Genomic DNA, 22,196 nt, shown 5'->3' on the forward strand with positions numbered 1-22,196 from the left:
CAGTGTGTGTGCGCATGCGTTTGAGGGATGAGGTAATCAGGATTCATCTTTTAGAGTATTTTGTAACTTTTTAAAAACTAAAGATTCAAATAAAGGCTATAAAAGAGTTCATACTGGGTAGTTTATATCATTGTGTAAAGTATCCGCTGATTTAAAGACGTTTCTTTCCCCAACACGTTTCTTTTTGGACTCAGTAATGTCATGGAGTGACACGGAAGTTGTATTACCACAGTTATGTTGTTTTTCAATAAACTTTATTGGAATCCAAGGGGAAAAACAGATTGTGCCATCAAGTGGTGAAACTACTGCAACACATGGGGGAAATAAAAGCAAAATGATTCAACCAGTATTTTTCACAGTTGCTCTAATTATGAATACATACATACATTATAATTAAAATTGAATTAAAAATAAGACTAATATTTTGCAGATGAGGCATTAAAAACATGTTTTATTAAAGAGAAAAAAAATCATGTTGCAAAAAATATATGATGAATTCTGGGAGAAAAATACTTATTTACTAAACAAACAGATTATCCTTTTTCAATATACCTGCAGTTAAAATAAAGACCATTCATAAAAACCTAATGTAAAGTGATTGTGAGTAATTATAAAACATTAAACAGTTTCTAATGATGAGTCAAAGAGTGAGGAAATATAAAACAAGTTTAAAGTTTAACGCTTAGATTATTAGAGCAGCAAGAATCACATTTACTGAGAAAACAGAAAACTAACAGCCATCACAATGAAGTCAAATATTGAAGATGAGATAATATTATATCAGAGTTTCACGAGAACAATGTTTGCTCGAACACAACAAGAACGTCACAAATGTACTTTATCACTTCTCATACCTAACGTATCTTAGTATTTTGAACTTCACTTGAAGTAAAAACAAAAAAATAGTACCAAAAAAGCCACTCACACATGAAATAAAAATGATTCAGTGAACATTACACACAGAAACATGTGAAAAGGCTGGTTTCTACAAATAAAAAAAACATTTTTATTAACAAGAGCCATAAAAAACCAGTTTAATCGAACGTGAAGTCACTGTTGGTCAGCTTTTCATTTGGACCAAAGCAGGAGGAATGCTCGCTTGACTCCGAAAAGGATCAGATGGAGGCATCGTGAGTGCGCTGGTGGGTCTAAGGGAACTGATTTGAGTAAAGGCTTTCCCACACTGTATGATTTCTCTCAAGTGTGAATACGCCGATGGATCTTAAGATAGTTTGATCTGGTAAATGACTTGTCACACTGGTCACAGCTGTATGGTTTCTCTCCAGTGTGAGTAAGACAATGTCTTTTTAGATCACTTGACTTAACATACGTTTTCCTACACTCTTCACAGCTGTATGTAGGGCTGGGCAATATATCGAGTTTACACGATACATCGTGGATTGCACTACATGCGATGTCGTAAATGACCACATCGTGAACATTGAGTATTATGTTGTCAAATCAGTTTTCCGCCGTGGCCAAAAGGAGCTTTCCTTTCTCCCTCATAGACACAGTAACACACGCAGGCTCCGCCCAACTTGCACACAAACATTACACACACGCAGTGACAGAGAGGCATTTATTTTTGAGGAGAGCGAAAGAAAGGTTAGCTAGTTTAAACCTTAGCACAACATGTTTTTTTTTTTTTGTATGTCTTGTGAACGTAACGCTGGCATAATATGATGTGGCCTGCTGACATGGCCCGTGTTTAATTCAGCCCAGATGCGGTGACTGCAGGCCAAAAACAAAAAACCCAAACCTCCTTAATGTCACTCAAGGCAAATATATGTAGGCTAATATAACCGTTAGACTGCAGCTAACTGTGGGGCTACACAAGCATATATTTTTTAGTGTGTTGGTTAAAATCGTTTTAATAGAAACCACTAATGAAGAAAGTATAACTAACAATGGTTTAATGCAGACATGTTACAGGGACTACTAGAATCATCATACTGGCGTGACTGTAAACATCAAGGGGTTAAATAAAAAAAATGTATGTGTTTCAGAGGAAATTTCTGAATATCGTGTATCGCGATATAGTCAGTAAATATCGCGATATAATTTAGAAACCATATCGCCCAGCCCTAGCTGTATGGTTTCTCTACAGTATGATTATGCTGGGATGCAGAAAGACATTGAGTTTTTCATCACTCAGGTGTGCAAATGTAACATCCAAAAATAACCTAAAGTGCATGTCAGAGCCCCTGTTTGTCATGTACCTGCAACAGCACCATTTGAAATGGTATCCATAGATTACCTTCACCTTGAAAAAAGCAGGGTAGGGTATGAATATATATTTAGTGATAATTGATAACTTCACTAAATGTGCCCAGGCGTATCCAACCTGAAACAAATCAGGTAAAACTGCAGCTGAGAAAATGTTTAATGATTTTGCATTGAAATTTGGTTTTCCTGCTAAAATACATCATGATCAGGGTAGAGAATTTGAGAACCAGCTTTTCAGACAACTGCAGAAGTACTCAGGAATCGAAAATTCAAAAACAACTCCTTACCACCCACAGGGGAACCCGGCAGAAAGATTTAACCAAACTTTGCTTTCAATGCTGCGGACTTTGGATGAAGAGAAAAAGGGAAACTGGAGTGACTATGTAACAAAAGTGGTACATGCTCACAACTGTACAACCAGTGAAGCAACTGGTTATTCCCCATTCTATCTGCTTTTTGGGAAAAAGCCCCGTCTGCCAATTGATTTAATCTTTGAAATAAATGATGGGGAAGGATGTAATTCACATCAAGAGTATGCTAAAAAATGGCAGCATCGAATGAAAGAGGCTTATGACATTGCATCCAAAAATATTCAAAAGACTACAGCAAGAGGGAAAAAAAGCTATGATAAAAAAAAAAAGGCAAAGTGCAGTGCTTTCACCAGGCGACAGGGTCCTTGTGAGGAATATGTCTGAGCGTGGTGGACCTGGAAAGTTACACTCATACTGGGAAGATAAGATACACATTGTAGTCACTCGGAAAGGAGAAAGCAGCCCGGTCTATGAGGTAAAGCCTGAACTTGGAACAGGAAGAAATAGGATCCTCCATCGCAACATGTTGATGTCATGTAATGCTTTGCCACTTGAGGAATCAGCACAAAGCACAGTACAAAGACAATCAAAGAAAAAGCAAAGGAAAGCACAGCAGGATGTTGAACCATGTGTTAAACCAGGTGAAACAGAGGAGTAGGCAAGCTCAGATGAGGATGAATATTATTGGGCTAATAGGTTGAGACATTGACATCATCAGTCTGAAGAGCAGGATGCTTCACCTCCAGCCTTTCCTAACACAACACATCAGCCTCAACTAGACGTTGACGCAGAGGAGTTCAGAATGCAGACCTGTCAAATGTTCAAGAAAATGACCCTTTTGACACACAACCACGCAGGTCACAGAAAGAGAAACAACCCAGGGAAACACTGACTTATGAGACATTGGGTCATCCTGTTCATCGTTTGGTAGGGCTTCACATAAACCCACTTTATGTTAATGCTCTTGCACCAGCATATGGACAATACAATGTGCCCTGGCAATCTCCACAGGTGTTTGGGACATACATGGTTCATCCTATTCCTGTTCCTGAAGGATATTACTGATATTACTTTAGCCGGGCCGGCTAAAATGATTGGTCGTGCTTTTTACAGCGCTACGGCTTCCAGAGATTAATTTTTGTATGTATTTATTGTCAAAGCATTTAATATATTCATTGCTAACGGGACGTTAAGAGCATTCCATGGAATATAACAAAAAGTGTTTTCTGAAATAAATTACATACCCCATTGAATTATGACTGAAGATCGTCAGCTGTCTTCCTCTCCCTTGTTGTTCCTCGATACGTAAAGGCTGCAGCACCGTTGACAACTTCTCTCTACATATCAAACATACCGGTAAACCAGCATCGTTTGCTGTGAAAGCATATAACTCTGTCCACGTAGAATTAAATCCTGTGTTCCTCCGGTACTTTTCTTTGATTTAACCATAGTTCGCTCATCAAGCCGGGGGTCCCCGCGCGAGCGCCTCCAAGAAAAGGCGCTCGCGCGGGACCGTGGCAGGATGTGACGCATATTTTAGTTGAGTTGACCTAATTAAAACCGTTTTGTTTTTTATTTATGTGTCACAGTATCACCTCAAGATACGAAACATTTTCAACCATGCAACAAAATATAAATAGTCCTACAAATACTTTTATTTTATATCCTTCTTATTTTTGTCTAAGCTCAAGGGAGCCAGAGCAGAGGGCTTAAAGGGCCGCATGCGGCCCGAGGGCCGCCGACCCCTGGTCTAAGGGAACTGATTTGAGTAAAGGCTTTCCCACACTGTATGATTTCTCTCAAGTGTGAATACGACGATGGATCTTAAGACCGTCTGATCTTGTATATGACTTGTCACACTGGTCACAGCTGTATGGTTTCTCTCCAGTGTGAATATGCCGATGAGCTGAAAGGTTGCTTTTCCGAGCAAAGGTTTTCCCACACTGTTCACACCAGTATGGTTTCTCTCCCGTGTGAACAGGATGATGGGCTTTGAGTTCACCTGACGTGATGTACGTTTTCCCACATTCTTCACAGCTGTATGGTTTCTCTCCAGTGTGGATGCGCTTGTGGGCTTTGAAGTAACGAGAACAAGAAAAAGTTTTCCCACAATGTTCACAACAGTATGGTTTCTCTCCAGTGTGGACGCGCTGGTGGGCTCTGAGGTAACGAGAACAAGCAAAAGTTTTCCCACATTGTTCACAGCTGTATTGTTTCCCTCCAGGGTGAACATGTTGATGGCCTGTGAGTTTAGTTGATGAAGTGAACATTTTCCCACACTCTTCACACCAGTACGGTTTTTCTCCCGTGTGAATACGATGATGGATTGTGAGTTTACTTGAGGTAGTGAAAGTTTTCCCACAATCGTCACAGCTGTGTGGTTTCTCTCCAGTGTGGCTGCGCTGGTGGGTTCGAAGCTGACCTTGCTCTGTAAAGTTTTTGCCACAGTGGTCACAGCTGTAGGGTTTCTCTCCAGTATGAATGCGCTGATGAGATGAAAGGTTGCCTTTCTGAGCAAAGGTTTTCCCACATTGGTCACAGCTGTATGGTTTCTCTCTAGTGTGAATACGATAATGGGACTTCAGTTCAAATAGAGTATTGAATTTGTTCCCACACAGGTCACAGTTGTGGGGTTTCTCTCCTGAGTGAACTCTCTGATGAACCTTTAATTCTCCAGGGGTCTTGAAGGATTTGTCACACAGGTCACAGCTGTACGGTTTCGCACCTGTGTGAACTCTCTGATGAACCTTTAACTTCCCAGAGAATTTGAAGGATTTTTCACACAGGTCACAGCTGTGAGGTCTGGGTCCTCTCTGGTTCTAAAGCAACAAACATACAGAGAGAGACATTCATTACGTACATTTTTTGACAATCTTTTGCAACATGCCTTCTTGAACAAAAGTGATTGAGCTATCATTTTTCAACTATTGTTCTCAACAAATGTTATTAAATAACTGTTAAACAATCACTCAAATGAAACAGTCAGCGTCTGTAGATTTCTCCTAAATTCACCAAAAGTTAGCATTCTAACGCAATATACAGTACCGCGACCGCTGTTTGCACCATGTAATCAGAGGTATCGTTGGAAAGCTCTGTCTCGCCTGCACAATCTCATCTGATCCAAATATGGTCATTTCCTTTGTATCAGCAACCAATCGTGTACAAAGGGGTCTTAAACCAAAAATTGACTGGTGTCAATTTCTGACAACATGATTCGTTCCGAAGTGTCATGTGGTGTGAAAAAAGACTTCCTGGTTTAGCTTTCGCTGGAAATGTAAATCTCAAAATGACAAAAGAACAGCGAAAAAAACATTCACAGAAGACAACAACAATTTTCACTTCCACGAAGCAAGCTTAGACAAAAAACAAATTACCCCGAACATGAAATACCTTTACGGAGTGTGTCGAGGCGCAAGCTGTCATCCAGAGAACAGGAGGGTTTAGGTAGCACCACACAGAAATTGTTAAAGGTTGTTTTCTCAAAATTAGTTTTTTTCTCATATTCTGAGTGAGAAATGTCCACTTCAGTAGCACTTATATTTACCAAACCTTCCAGTATTACTCCAATCAATATTCTGAAGGTTTTTACAGAAGGGTATGATATGCGCATATTTAAACATGCTATTTCAGAAAACTTGTAATAAAAAAAACAATTGTCTTAAAGTAATTAACTGGAGAAATGATAAGCTTATATCTTTAACCTGTTAAGCCCCAAGCCTGTTTTTCAGGTCTCAGGCTCGAAAATGACGTTCCCAGAACAAATGACAATATCTTCATTTCTAAAAAGGGGTAAATTAATTATCTTTTTTCTCAAAGCAATGATAAACCTGTGAGTTGGATGTTGAAGAGTACGAATCGATACAGAATTGTTTTATTTGAAAGTAAATTCAGATTGGACATAGTAACAAAAAATATAAATTATAGTGTCCGTCCAAAAAAAATAACATTACTTATAGTGAAAACCACCCTTGAATGATGGGATCGGAGACTAAAAGCTTTCGGATTCCAAACTATAACATATAATAAGAACCCTGTATTAAGATTGATACAAAACAAGTGACATTTGAACTTTTTAAGAGAGATTTAGCACAAAAAAACACCTCAAGTTCTTTCCTCCCAGTGGCAATCAAACTCTTTAACTCTTCACCCCTAAGTAAAGGTTACTGAGAACTTCCACACCAACACTATGTGCAATATACATATCAATATAAGTACCATCACTGCAATACACTCGCTGCTATATATATATGCAATATTATATTATAATTATTAGTATTATTAATAATGCTATGATAACATGCAATTACGTAACTGCCACTACGTTTTAAGTTTTGCACTACTAACTACTAAATACTGCTAATAATAATTGCATTGATTGTGTGACTTTCTATGTTTCTACATTTCATGTTGTCTGTGGATGTTTAATTGCTCTTTTTGCTGCACTTTTAGTGTACAGTTTTGATGCTGTGTTTATTGTGTTTATTGTATTTTGTTACTCTGGCACAACAATTTCCTTCGGGATGAATAATGTCTGATTTTATCTTATCTCTTATCTCAAGACGTGTCTTTTGAACCATTAGAGCCAATAGAATCGAAGGGGAAGTACCACATACACACACACACACACAATACCATTTTGTTCACGAAACTGTCTCAGGGCTTCTTAATATTTAATAACCTATTAATGTGTCATACCCACTTAACGGGAAGAAACTCAGCTAACTGACGATACGAATTACGAAAATAAATGTATTATGAATAGGGTTGCAAAATTACGGGAATTTTCAAAGATGGAAAGTTTCCATGGGAAGTTAAGCTGGGGAATTTGGGAACTATTCGATGCAAAATTAAACAAAAAAACATGACATTTCAACATATTGTTATGTAACAAATGTTACACCTTAGCCAATAACAAATACATGTAACACATGTAACGTATTTTATTTTTGTTGTTCATTCATATCATATTTTACTATTTTATTTATGCATATTTTTTTATCTCTCCAGTTTAAAACGATATGTCTGGTTTACTGTCCTATAGTATACATTGGAATGATTTCAAACCTGTTTTATCCCAATAATTACAAAGGAGTGCCTTGGAAATATGTGTTTACATAAATTGTGATCAAAATGTTTGAGACCCACTGAGATAACTTAGACTAAAGTGAACTATTTAAACACTCGGAGTCCTTTACCTCACTGAGCTGTAGTCATCAGCCTCTCAGTCTGACTGGATAGGACTCTCCCTCCACATCATTGTAGAAACATCTTCTTCTTCTGTTAGAGCAGCTAGCACCAGATGCTAATAACAACAGCGCTGGTACCGGTGCACCTTCCCTTTCTCCCTCGCTCGCTCCCACGCTCACTCGCACTTTGGCTGTGAGCTGCGGGTGCCAGATAAGCCGACATCCCCCATTTTCATCACTTACAGCGCCCATCGTAAAGGGCAAATGAAAAGTGTAACCGGGATGAAAATGGTGTTACATTTACTTAATTATGAATGTCGTTACATCAAAGCCGAAAATTAGGATGAGCACGAACGGTCAAAACATTTGTTTTCCCTCCCAGAGCTGTCAGCGCAGCGCCTCCACAGATCTGGCACCCTAGGCGAACATTTATAACGCCGTGCGACGGGCCGGCCCTGGTCCCAGGTTACGATGTAGGAAGTGTAGGTACAACCCTACATTTCCCGCCCCGCCGCAGTCATACAGTAGGCTACGGAGAGAGGCGAGAAACATTTCCTCAGGCATCGAAAAGCGGAACCGAAATTCGCATGTCTAAACGATGCCGTTGGAATCGAAATGTTGGAACCGGTTCCGAACCAGAACCGGTTCTCGGTACCCAACCCTAATGATAAGAGCCCTTCTTCCTCCATAAAGTGCCATTAAACATGCAAATCTTCCTTCAAGCGATCCTCTGCATATTGGCTAAACCCTTTCAGTCAATGGGCTCTTCCTGGGCCTCATCAACATCCAACTCTGAGTCTTCCTCTTCAGTGTCACTGTCCAGCCTTGTTGAGGATGGCTCTGTGTCAGGCTCAAAGAGCCTTAGGTTTGCACGAATGCCAACCAGTTTGCAACAGGCTCACATTTGCGAACCTTTGTGTGGTCTCAATAGCCATGCAGTAAGCAGTGTGCTATGGCATGGATATTCAAGTTTACTTGAATGGCATCAGTTTCTTTTAGTCAAGATTATGCTAAAATTACTTTCCCCAACTATATTTAAGTTCCCTATGAAGAGCCAACCTTCAATTTAGAAAATTCCCAGTTTATTCCCATAAATTCCCGTGGAAAGTTTCCATCTTTGAAAATTCCCGGAATTTTGCAACCCTTATTCATAATACATTTATTTTCGTAATTCTTAGATTTTCCCCGTAACTGCAGTTTTTTCTGACTTTCTCATAATTCTGACTTTTTCTGAATGATTATTAACAATTTTTTTATATTTACATGTTTCAGAACTACAACGTTTTTCGATGTTGAGATTTTTCCAAACTCTTATAAAAATCAGATTTTTGACTAATTATAATTTTGGGAATTGTGACCCTTTTTCTCCAAATGTTGACCTTTTCATCAGAAGGTGTTTTTTTTCTTCTTTTTTTTTCTCAGAATTAAAAAAATAAATCTTACTTCTGCCCTAAAGCTTTTAGTCTCCGATCCCATCATTCAAGGGTTGTTTTCACTATAAAAAACTATTTACAAAACAAATCTACAGCTAAGATAGTAGTTTAACAGCAGAGGTGGGAAGAAATTAACTCCATCCTGCTAGCAGATTAGGGTACGATGGAAAGGCCTGCACTTCACGAACATAAACTCCGCCAGCGACTAACAGTGATTGTAGAAAACCACAGCGTCCCTACACCAACCATCACTGATGTAAACAATCACACCGCCGCCGTGGCTCTTCCCCCCGCTAACCGTAGCTATGTCTGAGCGGTAGCATGTTAGCCAGTCGAGCTGAATGTCAGATTCTGGGACTTTGTCATTTAGCCATGATTGCATGAAAACGTACACAGCATTCTGTCTCAGAATTAAAAAAATAAATCTTACTTCTGCCCTAAAGCTTTTAGTCTCCGATCCCATCATTCAAGGGTTGTTTTCACTATAAGTAATGTATTTTTTTTTGGACGGACACTATGTTCAATCTGAAATTACTTTAAAAAAAAAAAAAACATCTATATTGATCTTCAACATTCAACTCACAGGTCACAGAACAAATGACAATAACTTCCCTTCTAAAAGTGATACATAAATAATCTTTTTTCTCAAAGCAATGATAAACCTGTGAGTTGGATGTAGAAAAGTCAGAATCAATATGGATTTTTATTTTTTATTTTAAAGTAAATTCAGATTGAACATAGTACAAAAATGTAAATTATAGTGTCCGTCCAAAAATGAACCATTACTTATAGTGAAAACCACCCTTGAATGATGGGATAGTAGACTAAAAGCTTTAGGAATCTAAAATATAACATAAGTAACCTGTATCAAGATTGATGCAAAACAAGTTAAATTTGACCTTTTTAGAGAAATGTAGCAAAAAGAATCCCACCTCTGGGGTCATTTGGGCTTATCTTGGCGTATTTGCCGTTGCTCTGGAACCCATTGGTCGATTTTGATGATTGACATCTCTTTTGAACCGTTAGAGCCAATAATATCGAAGGGGAACTTCCACACCCACGTTACCATTGAGAAGTGGGGGCTATGGGCACGCAGTTTGCCAAAAGCGAAACCTATCTTACGCTCTGAAATCTGAAAACTAGTGTTATTGCTGATGTATTATCAGAAATAATTTCAAAGTGACACAGAAACATTGGATTAACCTTCAGCAGCGTTTTTTTTTATCGTTTTAATGCCATTAAAGACAACTTTCCAAGTAAATGGATCATCGGTTTTAATAATTGTGATATCAATTATTGACCCAAATAATCGAGATTATGATTTTTTCCATAATCGAGCAGTCCTAACCTGAACCCAGGGCTCGACATTAAGGGCTGCCCGATGGCCCGGGACCATCTAGTCTTTAGCTCGGGCAATGAAGCCTCACCTGCTGGTTGCCCGATCGGGCAATCTATTATGCCAGCAGCTCGCGGATCCAGTAATGAGTGACCCGACAGTAAAACTAAACATATCTATAACTAGTTTAGGTAGTTTGAGAGGTAATTAAAATAGCTACGAGTGATATCCTAACCTGAAGTGTGTGTTTTGTCCGCTCACCACTGCATGTGATCATGCAGTGCTGCGTGTCGACTCGTCAGCAGCAGCTGATCTCTCTCTCCCGTCAGATTAGACTTCACTCGCGTTTATGTCCATATTGATCAGATCTAGCTAGTTCTAGCTAATGATATGACTACCTGCCTATTAAAAGACACCTAAACAATAAGTGTCGCTATGCAACTGGGTGAGGCCACAAAGTATAGCGCAGTATTATGCATTTGTTTACATGCCCACCGGAACGCCGAGGCATTACCAACAGATCAACGCACAATCAACCCATACAGGACATCTCTTTCTCCACATTAAGTGTCAGACATTAGAATTCACTATTCTTGTCTGTCACATACTCTTCTTGTCTGTCACATAAATGGTGCAACTGTAGCGGTATTGTGCTAAAGGGAAATTATTTTGACCGAAGAGATTTAGATTTGCCGGCCAACGAGAACTCTGACGTCGCCATTTTGTATGCTTCGCGGATGCGCTCGGCTCCTCTCGACTGCTGCTCGGGTCTGCTTGGTCAGCTTCCGGATGAGGAGGCATTCGTTCGACCAACTTATAGTAGATAACATTACAAACATTTTTAACAGGGGCTATAATAGTGTAAATAGTTTGTTTTGGCAGTTACAACTGAATGTAATGTTTTCTACTTTTTTACATCTGATGAAGGCATTTGCCTTCATCAGATGGAAAGTGTCTTGACCAACAACTTAAGTATTTCTTATAGCTATGCAGGGCATGCAAGCGAGCAAACACAAACAAGAACAAACAAACAAGTGAAATGAAGAATAAAATTGAAATTGTACAATATAATATTGTGCTGGTTCATCTTATAATTCAGTCTAGAGAATGCACCAGACAGCATCTAAGACCTGCAAAAATCTAAATGTTCTAGGGGGAGGCCCCCCAAACCCTTTGTGGCATTTCGTCCGCACGCATTTTTCAGGGCAATCTCTATTGGGCTCAGGGCCATCTGTAAATTAGCTTAGATGGCCCAAAGGGCCATCTCCCAAAATCCTTAATGTTATGCACTGCTGAACCCATATCTAAATATATGAGTCTGTAAAATAAAACCCACAATGTTCAAGGTTGTTTATCCTTAAACAAAAGTACAGGTTTAAAGTCCTTAAACAACACAAATGTACCCCAGTGTAAGGGATAACAGTGTTAGGAATATATTGTGGTGAAGTGAACACTGACCTGAGTGTTGGGTGTGTCTTTGTTCTCTTCCATGCTGCTCTCAGTGCTCCTTCTCCGTCTGGTTCTCTGAAATAAGTATTAACAATACAGTCAACACAAAACAAATCTACAGCTAAGATAGTAGTTTAACAGCAGAGGTGGGAAGAAATTAACTCCATCCTGCTAGCAGATTAGGGTACGATGGAAAGGCCTGCACTTCACGAACATAAACTCCGCCAGCGACTAACAGTGATTGTAGAAAACCACAGCGTCCCTACACCAACCATCACTGATGTAAACAATCACACCGCCGCCGTGGCTCTTCCCCCCGCTAACCGTAGCTATGTCTGAGCGGTAGCATGTTAGCCAGTCGAGCTGAATGTCAGATTCTGGGACTTTGTCATTTAGCCATGATTGCATGAAAACGTACACAGCATTCTGTCACCCCACTCTGGGTCGACCGGAGTAGTCTTATGATGTCCATGTTATTGTCCAGTGAGCGAACATTAGCCATGATGCTCGGAATAGCGGGCCTGTGTGGGCTAGCTGCTAGCCTAACTCCGATGCCTCCGCGCTTACCCCTCGTGTGCTTCCTCTCACACCGCTTGCGGCGTCTCCTATTCAGCACGTGGTTGCACGTATTCCAAAGCCACTGAGTACCTCTGCCAGCGTAGCGTCTATTGTTTGTTTTGTTGTTATCTCCTTGTCCAGCAGGAACTCACGACTCTACGGTATACTCCTGACTGTACTATCGGTTCGGGATGTTAGAAGTGAACTAGACGAACACACGTTAAAAACACTAAAGACTTGGGAGAGCTAGCTGCTGTCTGCGCTGCCATCTTGGTTAGCCTGCTGTGAGGAATGACCATGGACCATGTCCAAATTATAAAAAAGTACTAAGTATTATCAGTAGTAAAACAACTCAGTGTTATAGTAAAAGTACTCGGTAATCCCAGTAGTAAAAGTACACAGTATTACCCGGTGTTTCTGCTACTCTTTGTTCGTCAGTTTGTTGATGTTCACCGACTAGCATTAGCCACCTAGCATGAAGCAGCTAACAGCAAATAAGGACCCGGATGAAGAGGTGGAATTGTTCTAAAGCTCCTCTCGTCTCTTCTTCTCCTGAGAGGAACGGGTTATATTCTAATATATCACAGTTATATATTAATGAGAGCTGATAGAGACTCCGACTGATGGAAGCTTTACAACAACTGGATCCTGCCTGAGAGCATGGTCGAGAGCCGAAGTAACCGGACGTGGGCCCATAGAGCATGCGCAGTAGAGTTTTTCCTTAAGCCCCGCCTCCCATCTCCCGCTCTCTGTCAAGCCCAGGTCAAGGGTTATGGCTAGAAAGGATCCGTCTAGTGTAAATATGACGTCACGTTCTCGTTGTAACTCTCGTTGTAATCGGAGCGGCTCGGAAACACATCTACAGCAGTAACATGATACAACATACACATTAATGCAGCAGCAATATTAATAGAGAAACATCAGACATAATAGTAAAACACTGCAAAGTAACATTTTATTGCACCAGGAGCTATCTTGGGACTTTGACTGCGACAACGTTGACTTGCATTTGAATAAAAAATAAACCATAGTGTTGGTGATCTACAGTGTTGTCATTCTTCTTTGAACACCAGCAAGACCGCTAACACCCTATTTCAACAAAAACACTCCCTGTAATTGACATAATTAATAGATAGTTTAGCTTCTCATCTTCATTTGCTGTGGCCCACTGATAACGATCGTAGCTGAAATGCTGCCTGCCAAACGTAAACATTCAGCCATGTGACATTCAGCCAAACTCTCGCGAGAGTTTTACACAAGACGGATCCTTTCTAGCCATAACCCAGGTCAAGCCCCCTCTGCAAGCCCCCAGGAAGTGCGCCGGTGTTACAGTATAAGTTGAGTCATGACAACTGGCGACATTCTATTATTTTCGTCATAGGAATCCGGGGCGTCTACATTGAGGACCCATTGTTGACTTACCAGGAAAGAAACATCGTTTGTCGTTTACGTTCATCTTTTGCTATATCTGCCTTCCTAAGATCACTTTGCTGCACATTCAGTACTCGTATGTGAGGTTGTGGGTGAGAGTCCGATATCGTGACGCTTACAGGGAGGTATCGAACATTACAAAGTAGGTGACTGTGTGGATGCCTGTTCAAAACATTGCAAACTTCAATAAATCATTTAAATTATATATTTGTGTCCGACTTTCATTTGTTCATCGTTCTTAATGTGATGTATAGTAGCTTTGATAGCTGTCCATACCTTCAGACAGCCTAAAAGTAAAACACAAGTTGTTTATTCACAGCCCGAGATGACTGGATCAGTCATGACAACTTTTGATCAGCTCCGATTAAATTGTGATATCAATTCTGTAGCTAACCTCCAGGGAGCACGTTTATTTTATGAAATAAACGTTAAACGTATAGGCTTAAAGGCATAATAGAACTACCGTATTATATGTATTCAACTTGTGCCCCGCTGGACTTACTTTTCTGTGGTTTACCGTTACTGTGACATATCAGTATAGCCACGGAAGATAGTTTGTGTGTTTAATTCCCATGCATCAAGGTTATTTTCATGTATGTAATTGTTTTTCCTGCACAGTGTAGAGTCTTGTTGTGATGAGAGGGATACAGGTATTTCATAAAATAAACGTGCTCCCTGGAGGTTAGCTACAGAATTGATATCACAATTTAATCTGAGCTGATCACAAGTTTCATGACTGATCCAGTCATCTCGACTAGCGTTCGGGCTGTGAATAAACAACTTGTGTTTTACTTTTAGGCTGTCTGAAGGTATGGACAGCTATCAAAGCTACTATACATCACATTAAGAACGATGAACAAATGAAAGTCGGACACAAATATATAATTTAAATGATTTATTGAAGTTTGCAATGTTTTGAACAGGCATCCACACAGTCACCTACTTTGTAATGTTCGATACCTCCCTGTAAGTGTCACGATATCGGACTCTCACCCACAACCTCACATACGAGTACTGAATGTGCAGCAAAGTGATCTTAGGAAGGCAGATATAGCAAAAGATGAACGTAAACGACAAACGATGTTTCTTTCCTGGTAAGTCAACAATGGGTTCTCAATGTACACGCCCCGGATTCCTATGACGAAAATAATAGAATGTCGCCAGTTGTCATGACTCAACTTATACTGTAACACCGGACTTTTGTGCAGCCTACGGATGCTCTAATCGCCGCAGTCTGCAAACAATAACCCGTGGAATCACCTTTCATGTGTAAGATATGACAATATTATGACTATAATTAGGATAATCGTTAATTACTTAGTGGATGTATGTACATTACAAGTCCTGCTACACAGGATCAGTGGGGCTATGTGAGATAATAGTATTGCAAGATTGATGTTGACCCAGCCTCTTTAGAATATGTTGCTACCATTTCTTTACATAATTATTTAATCTTTCTTTTGAACACCTTTTTTATAACTCTTAGTGTGGTTGTCTTATTCTTAAGGTATACATTACATACATACATACATACATACATACATACATACATACATACATACATACATACATACATACATACATACATACATACAATTACCCCAAAAATATGATCATTTCGGTGTGTATTTTTGTCCTTACCCTTAATGTTAAAGGAAAGAAGGGATGACAATGTTGACAATCATTTATAAATCTGGCTACCTTTCTCATGTTTTTAAGGTTTCCCAAAACCGGAGAGAGGAGGAGGCAGTGGGAAGTTGCAGTGGGAAGTTGCCCTCAGAGGGGACGGTTTTGTTTCCTGTGGCAGGACACTGCTCTGCAGTGATCACTTCAGGAGTGAGGACTTTGACAGGACGGGGCAGACTGTCCAGCTTAAAGATGGTGTTGTTCCAACAGTATTCAATTTCCCAGCTCATCTTCAAAGGGTATGTGTATCATTGGCCAACAAGAATTCAAGGTGTATAAGATTGATATATAAATATGTGATTAAATGTCACACTTTAGTTTTACTTTCTGCAAGTTCAGGAATAAATAATGTGTTGTGTATTACAGCACATTTTAAACACTCAAAATGTCTTTAATTATGTTTTTTTTAGCCGGAAGCAACAAGGAGCACAACCACTTCAAGAAGAGCGGAAGATGAACCTCAGCCTAATGTTGTGAGTATTCTGAATGTGGCCAAGACCAGAGAGATGGTCATTGATGTCAGGAGGGTGAGGACGTCTCCTCTACCCCTGTGCATTCTGGGAGAGGATGTGGCTGTTGTGGAGGACTACAAATACCTGGGAGTGCACTTAGACAATGGGCTGAACTGGAGGATCTACACTGACGCTGTGCACAAGAAGGGGATGAGCAGACTCTATTTTCTGAGGAAGCTGAGATCCTTCCACGTGTGCAGCAAGATGCTGGAGATCTTCTACCAGTCTGTTGTGGCCAGTGCACTCTGCTTTGCTGCGGTCTGCTGGGTGGGCGGCATCAGAGCCGGTGACACCAGCAGGATCAATAAACTGATCAGGAAAGCTGGGTCTGTCATCGGCATCAAGCTGGACCCCTTTGAAGCTGTGGTGGAGAGGAGGACACTGAACAGGCTGTTGTCCATCATGGATAACCCCACCCATCATCTCCACCTGCAGCTGGACAGGCTGTTAACCCCACCCATCCTCTCCACCTGCAGCTGGAGGGTCAACGGAGGTTGAACCAGACCCTTTCTTTTTAGACTAAAATGTCGGGTATCTCTAGGGTCCGTTTGGTGTTTTTTCTTTTCTGTTGCTTCAGCATATACAACTTTGTATCTCTCTACCTCTTTTGCCTTTTTCTGCACTTCGCAGCCCTGATACGCAGCACTATGTTCCCCACATATGTTTATGTTTGCTCAGTCTGTCTAATAAACCCATAAAATGGTTGTGAAAGAATACCAAAGCTGAGGCTGGACAATGATTGATTGTTGGTGTGCCATGTGTCACCGTGTGTCTTATTGGTTTTGTGTTATACTGTATTTTATTGTGTGCAGCTGGTCCTTATCTCCAAGACACATTTAAAACAAAAATAACCTTGAACCTTGAAGCCCCATCTCTCCCCACCTGCCCCTGCTTCATACATCCCCTCCACACCACAGCAAGTTGTTCTTCTTAATAATAATAATACATTTATTTTGGGGGGCTGCCTTTCATAACACCCAAGGACACCTTACAGGGCATATGGGCAATATAGGGAACTATTAAAACAGTGGATTTAGTTAGATATCAGCCGGGGTAAGACAAGACAAACAACAGTAAATGGACTACAGAAGGACACAAAAGGACACAGTTTATATTATTCTTGGGCTTTTTTCAACTACAAGAACTCAGCGCACCGTGCTGTGAAGTGGTAACGTATTTCAAAGGTTCTGGATTTGTTTACAAATCTAGAAACTAAATACAAAACTAGGACGATATGAAGATCTGATGTCAAAAATAATTGTGATAAATGAGACAACTGGCCTTTCTGTGAGCTCATTTTATGTTGGTTTGGTTCTTCTGATAAAGGTGTGAATATCTAAATAATATACCACCATATGTTATTGTCATTAGTTGTGTCCCTGTTCTTCAAGCTAAGGCATTGCTAAATTAACAACTCTTGGCTTACAGAGTGGTAACATGAGACCGATTTTTATATATAAAATATAAATGTTTTTTAATTTAATAATTTATTTTAAATATTAACAATATAAAAAAAAATGGAAATATATACACCGGCAAATATTTAATATAAATACCTTGTGTGTGTGTGTGTATAGCTATTGTTTTATCTGCTTAATGTTATTTTCATAAGAAAGTCCATGATTATAAGTATGCAGTATCATAACTACATCTTTGATGTTTATAAAAACCCAAACCGTTTGAAAATTGGTTGAAAATTGAGCAAGCTATGGTTATTTAAATAGTAAACCATAATATTATGAATGAGAGCACTGCCTGTAGCAAGATGGCGGCCATGTGGCAACGTCGGTCTCCATTGGCCAGCAGCGCGGGTGAGTCATCGAGTGTTTATATATATCCATGGGCCAAAAGGCGGTACTATGGGTACTACACTGCCGTTTGGTTGCCAGGCCAGGAAACACTTTTTCCCATTGACTTACATGGGGAAAGAATGGTCTGTAAATCGTTGGATATTTTTTTTTAAACTAAATAAACTACCCAGTATGAACACTTGTAGCCTATAGCCCTTATTAAAAACATTCGTTCCTCAAGTTGTAAAAATGTGCTAATAACGTTATTCTGAGAGTTATTTCCCTCTGCATTATGAACGCGCATCTAACCCACGGGACCGCGCCGCCACGTTCATGTGATGTGACGTGTTTTCAGTACGAAATGAGTTTTACCTTTACCCATGGATGAACAATAAGAACGGACCCATATCGCCTTACTGCCAGCCCACGGAGCTATAATAATGGATATATTGCACATGTTTGCTGTAATTCATCATTTGTAAAATATTATACTACATGGGCTGTATGATTTAAATCTTTTATTAAATAAAGTTAATATTACCGACTAACGTCCCTGTAGCTTCTTATTGCACTTGCAATATACCATTAAAGGAGTTGAACGTTGCTGTTTGCTATTACTATAATGCCACGCAGGGATAAGCCAGAGTTTATAACCTTTGCATGTGGGCACAACACGTTTTGACCCAGATGAATTAGCTATACCATATGATATCGCCCGAGGGAGTCGTCATACTTATAGATATATAAATATATATGTGTCAAAGCTCTAATCAAATTAACAGTTGTATTAATTATACTTGTATATGTATATGTATATATATATATACATACAGCCTGTGTTGTATATCTATACACACAAATGAACAACCTTGTGTGTGTCAAATAACAAGTTGTATTGTAGTGTTTATTTTAGTGTTGTTTTATGCTTATCCACATTTTGATTTCAGAGCACAGGAGAATGCTGGGGCCAACATAAAGCTCAACAGTGACGCTGGCAATGCTGAAAAAAACCTTGAAGAGTTAAAAGTCAAAGCTCTATAAAAATGTAATTAAAAATACATAAGCATTTCAGGTAGAAATCAGCGTTTTATATAGAAATTCACAAAAATAAGAAATGAAACCTAAAAGAGATTAACACAGTTACACATGTATACCTCTGATGGCTGGCATAGGTGGAACAAATAGTGACAACAAATGTAAATACAATTTATATAGATTAAAAGGTAATATATATAATATTGATGGCAATTATTATATAAAAAAATCCACCAAACATGATCAACAGGAAAGCCCTCTGAAGGCATTTCATGGTTTGAATAAAAGTTGAGGATGGGGTCCAGACAGTTCAATCAGGAGAGACTTCATTTTGTTTAAAGAAAATGTATTGACACATGTCATATGATAAATGTTAAGTCTTTGGCAATTAGACCCCAATCCTGAAATCTTATATCTAAAGGGGGAAAAGCCGTGAGCATATAGGGAACCTCCCGGGGTCTAGACACTGGTGATGATGATGCTGAAGATCTGGATTTGATGAGGAGGTGTGATGAGGTCTTTGGATTAGCTCTCCTTGCTCTGGATATGATGAACGGAGGTGGGTGGAGAGGAGGCGGGCGGCAGCATGAACACCTGCAATCACAGCTGACTGCAGGAGAGAGGAGAACCATTTTAAAGTTTGGCTGCAGACCGGTGATTGGCTGCTGGAGAATGAGGTGAATGTAATAGGTTAAAGACAGCGCCCGTGATGAGCTGATTATAAGCAGCTGCGGACTGAATGTATACAGTACATACCCAGTCTTCCTGAAAGAACTTGCGCTGAGCTTCATATAATGACAAGTGTTCAACAGTTCTTCCTGTTGACAGAAGATGACACTTTTCTGAGAGGGAGCCAGCTGGCAGACACTGGACAGTGGCAAACTAACAGATGAAACAAGAATCCATCTGAGAGGCTATGTGGAAAAGGATAACAAATAATGTCAGCAAGACATGAACATATTTAACCACTATCATTCAATTCTGTAATTGCAGGTTTGTTAGCATGACGAGTGAGGGCACAACAACGATCACAAACAGTACATACACACGAGACAACACTTACATACATATAAATAACTTACATATACAATGAACAATGAATATTTAACAAATACAATGTTTGGGTAGTTATTTTAATACATTGAATACAATTTACACATTGAACACTTTGAATACATTTAACACATTGAATACATTTAACATAAAGAACACAATTGAAATGTACAATAACTAAACCCTTAACTACATACACTATACATCTCCAGTGTGGCAATATTTCAGCAAGATTTGGTATCAGATATGAAGAAAAAAAACTGACGCGTTAAGCGTACTCCAAGTAGTATGTTGAACACAGACTTGCAAACAAAATACACCAAATTGGTCAGATACAGTTGAAGGTACACATACAACATAATGAATATTGGCTAGAAAGAAGCTTGGGATGTTGCTGTTGACATTCACATAAATCGTTCCACTGTTGAAAACCATGTGTTGCGTTTCTTAATAATAAATAAACAGAGGACTGTGACATACATTCAAATCCACATATAGAAGGAAATATAGAATAAATATGTTTACTTACAACAGTCATAAGGAAAATAAACACGTACAGAGCTCATACACATATAGAAGAAGATATAGAATAAATATGTTTACTTACATCAGTCATAAGGAAAATGGTTAAAGTTTTGCATGCGCTATGAGCGCACATACGGGTACTTCTCAGGCATGCAGGTAATCTAAAGGCCCAGATACACCGGCCCGAAATCGGCAGTAAATGGGAGTCGGGCCGAACATGAGCATGGGCACGCCCTATTCGGAGTGGTGTGCGCCGCACCATCGGGTCTTTTCTGCCGACCTGACGCCTTTTCTTGCCGATTCAACATGTTGAATTGGCGTCGGGAACACCACCGGAAGTCGGACAAAGGGATAACACTGATTGGCTGTTCAGCTAGCGAATCAGTGCATGAGAAGCGTTAACGGAAGTGAGGGAGGTAAACAAATGATTTAAAATGGAAGATGGAACACACATGGACGGCTATTTCACCTCATTGGTTTATAGAGCTCCTGTTCGTTAATGTCTTCAATGGACGAGAGTGAAAATGGAAAGAAAAACGCTATTTGTTATTTGTTTATATCACGGGGTCTGTTCTTCCTCTGTCTTCCGGTTGTTGCCTCTTTTGAATGAGGAATACACACTACCGCCGCCTGCTGGTAAGGAGAGTTATTGCCACTCACGCATGCGCAGTTCATACGTGCTCGGCTCGGATTTTCGGTGTGTTCCAGTGCGCGAAGTCGGCAAATATGCAGGAGAGTCCGGCGACTTCTCAGGTGTCGGGCCGGTGTATCTGGGCCTTTAAGGCACTAAGCACACAGGCATCTTGTTAAAGTTATCTTATCTTAGCTATCTCTATTTTAATGGAGGAAAACGTGACATCAGTTATGAGTGACATCACTGAGATAATGCTACGTTCACACCGGACGCGTTGCGAATATTCGCTTCGCTCTAAAGGCTCCTATCGCATCGCTCTAGTCGCTCGAGTTTCACCGCGGCTGCCAGCTGTGTTTACTCGCATCATTCAAACAAGACGCGCTGGCTCGGGAGCTACAACAACAAAATGAACATATTTTACCGTGATTAAATTGTAATACACGTTTCTAAATGATGCCGACGTAACAACATACTGATACCAGTTAGTAAAAACCATGAATTGATGCTTGACAAGTCTGCAGACAAGACGGCAGGCGAAAAACCTTTTAAAATGCTTGTTTTCTGAATGGAGATTGGGTCGACCAGGCTAAGCTAACGTTGTATATGCTCACTCCACACTCATAACAACGGCCTACAGACATAAATAAACCAGCGACTGTATTCACCATGACACAGACAGTCTGTGGTTTGTACTTGTTTAACTTCTGTACAGTTTCTGAACAGATATGAGGAGCTGGGATCTCTGTGTGCTAACTGCTAACAACTGATGGCTGATGTTTTCTGGTTGAACGTCAGTGACGGCAGGCTGAGATCCTCACCTCTGATTGGCTTCCGCGAGAACGCGTCACGTGAATTTGACGCTCGAGTTGAAAAAATTGAACTCTCGCGTTTGACGCGGCCCCCTTCAATCGCCTCAATGGCGTGATTCGCACCGCGTCCACCGCTTCATGCACGCCGTCGGAGCGAATTCGCTTCTGATCGTGTCTCTGCATTGACTTTACATGTAATCGCGCCGCCCCCAAACGTCGCAT

At 40.0% G+C, this 22,196-nt stretch overlaps 2 protein-coding genes across 10 annotated transcripts in view; one reads left to right on the top strand and one right to left on the bottom strand.

Moving 5' to 3' along the window:
- LOC307031059 (uncharacterized protein) overlaps positions 1 to 22,196 on the bottom strand; it is a 45,642-nt gene that overhangs the window by 4,598 nt on the left and 18,848 nt on the right. For 2 of the 9 annotated variants that reach the window (XM_079667808.1, XM_079667807.1), the window contains exons 1-3: positions 12,360 to 12,847; positions 11,951 to 12,016; positions 5,263 to 5,356 (exon numbers count right to left, since the gene is read on the bottom strand). In XM_079667808.1, coding sequence (XP_079523934.1) covers positions 5,263 to 5,356; positions 11,951 to 12,016; positions 12,360 to 12,443 — 244 coding nt within the window. In that variant the 5' untranslated portion in view covers positions 12,444 to 12,847. Of the gene's footprint in view, positions 1 to 232; positions 5,357 to 11,950; positions 12,017 to 12,359; positions 12,848 to 12,907; positions 13,183 to 18,821; positions 19,772 to 22,196 lie in introns of those variants that run through there. The other 7 variants (XM_079667805.1, XM_079667803.1, XR_013805862.1 and 4 more) reach the window with 7 other exon arrangements.
- On the top strand, positions 15,075 to 16,626 carry LOC307032917 (uncharacterized protein; the record flags this gene model as incomplete). The annotated part of the gene is made up of 3 exons (XM_079671195.1): positions 15,075 to 15,199; positions 15,650 to 15,855; positions 16,027 to 16,626. Exons 1-3 carry the CDS (start codon positions 15,196 to 15,198, stop codon positions 16,624 to 16,626), a joined length of 810 nt encoding a protein of 269 aa, XP_079527321.1. The 5' UTR covers positions 15,075 to 15,195.

The sequence above is a fragment of the Notothenia rossii genome (assembly GCF_949606895.1).
Source record: "Notothenia rossii genome assembly, chromosome: 3".
Lineage (NCBI taxonomy): Eukaryota > Metazoa > Chordata > Actinopteri > Perciformes > Nototheniidae > Notothenia > Notothenia rossii.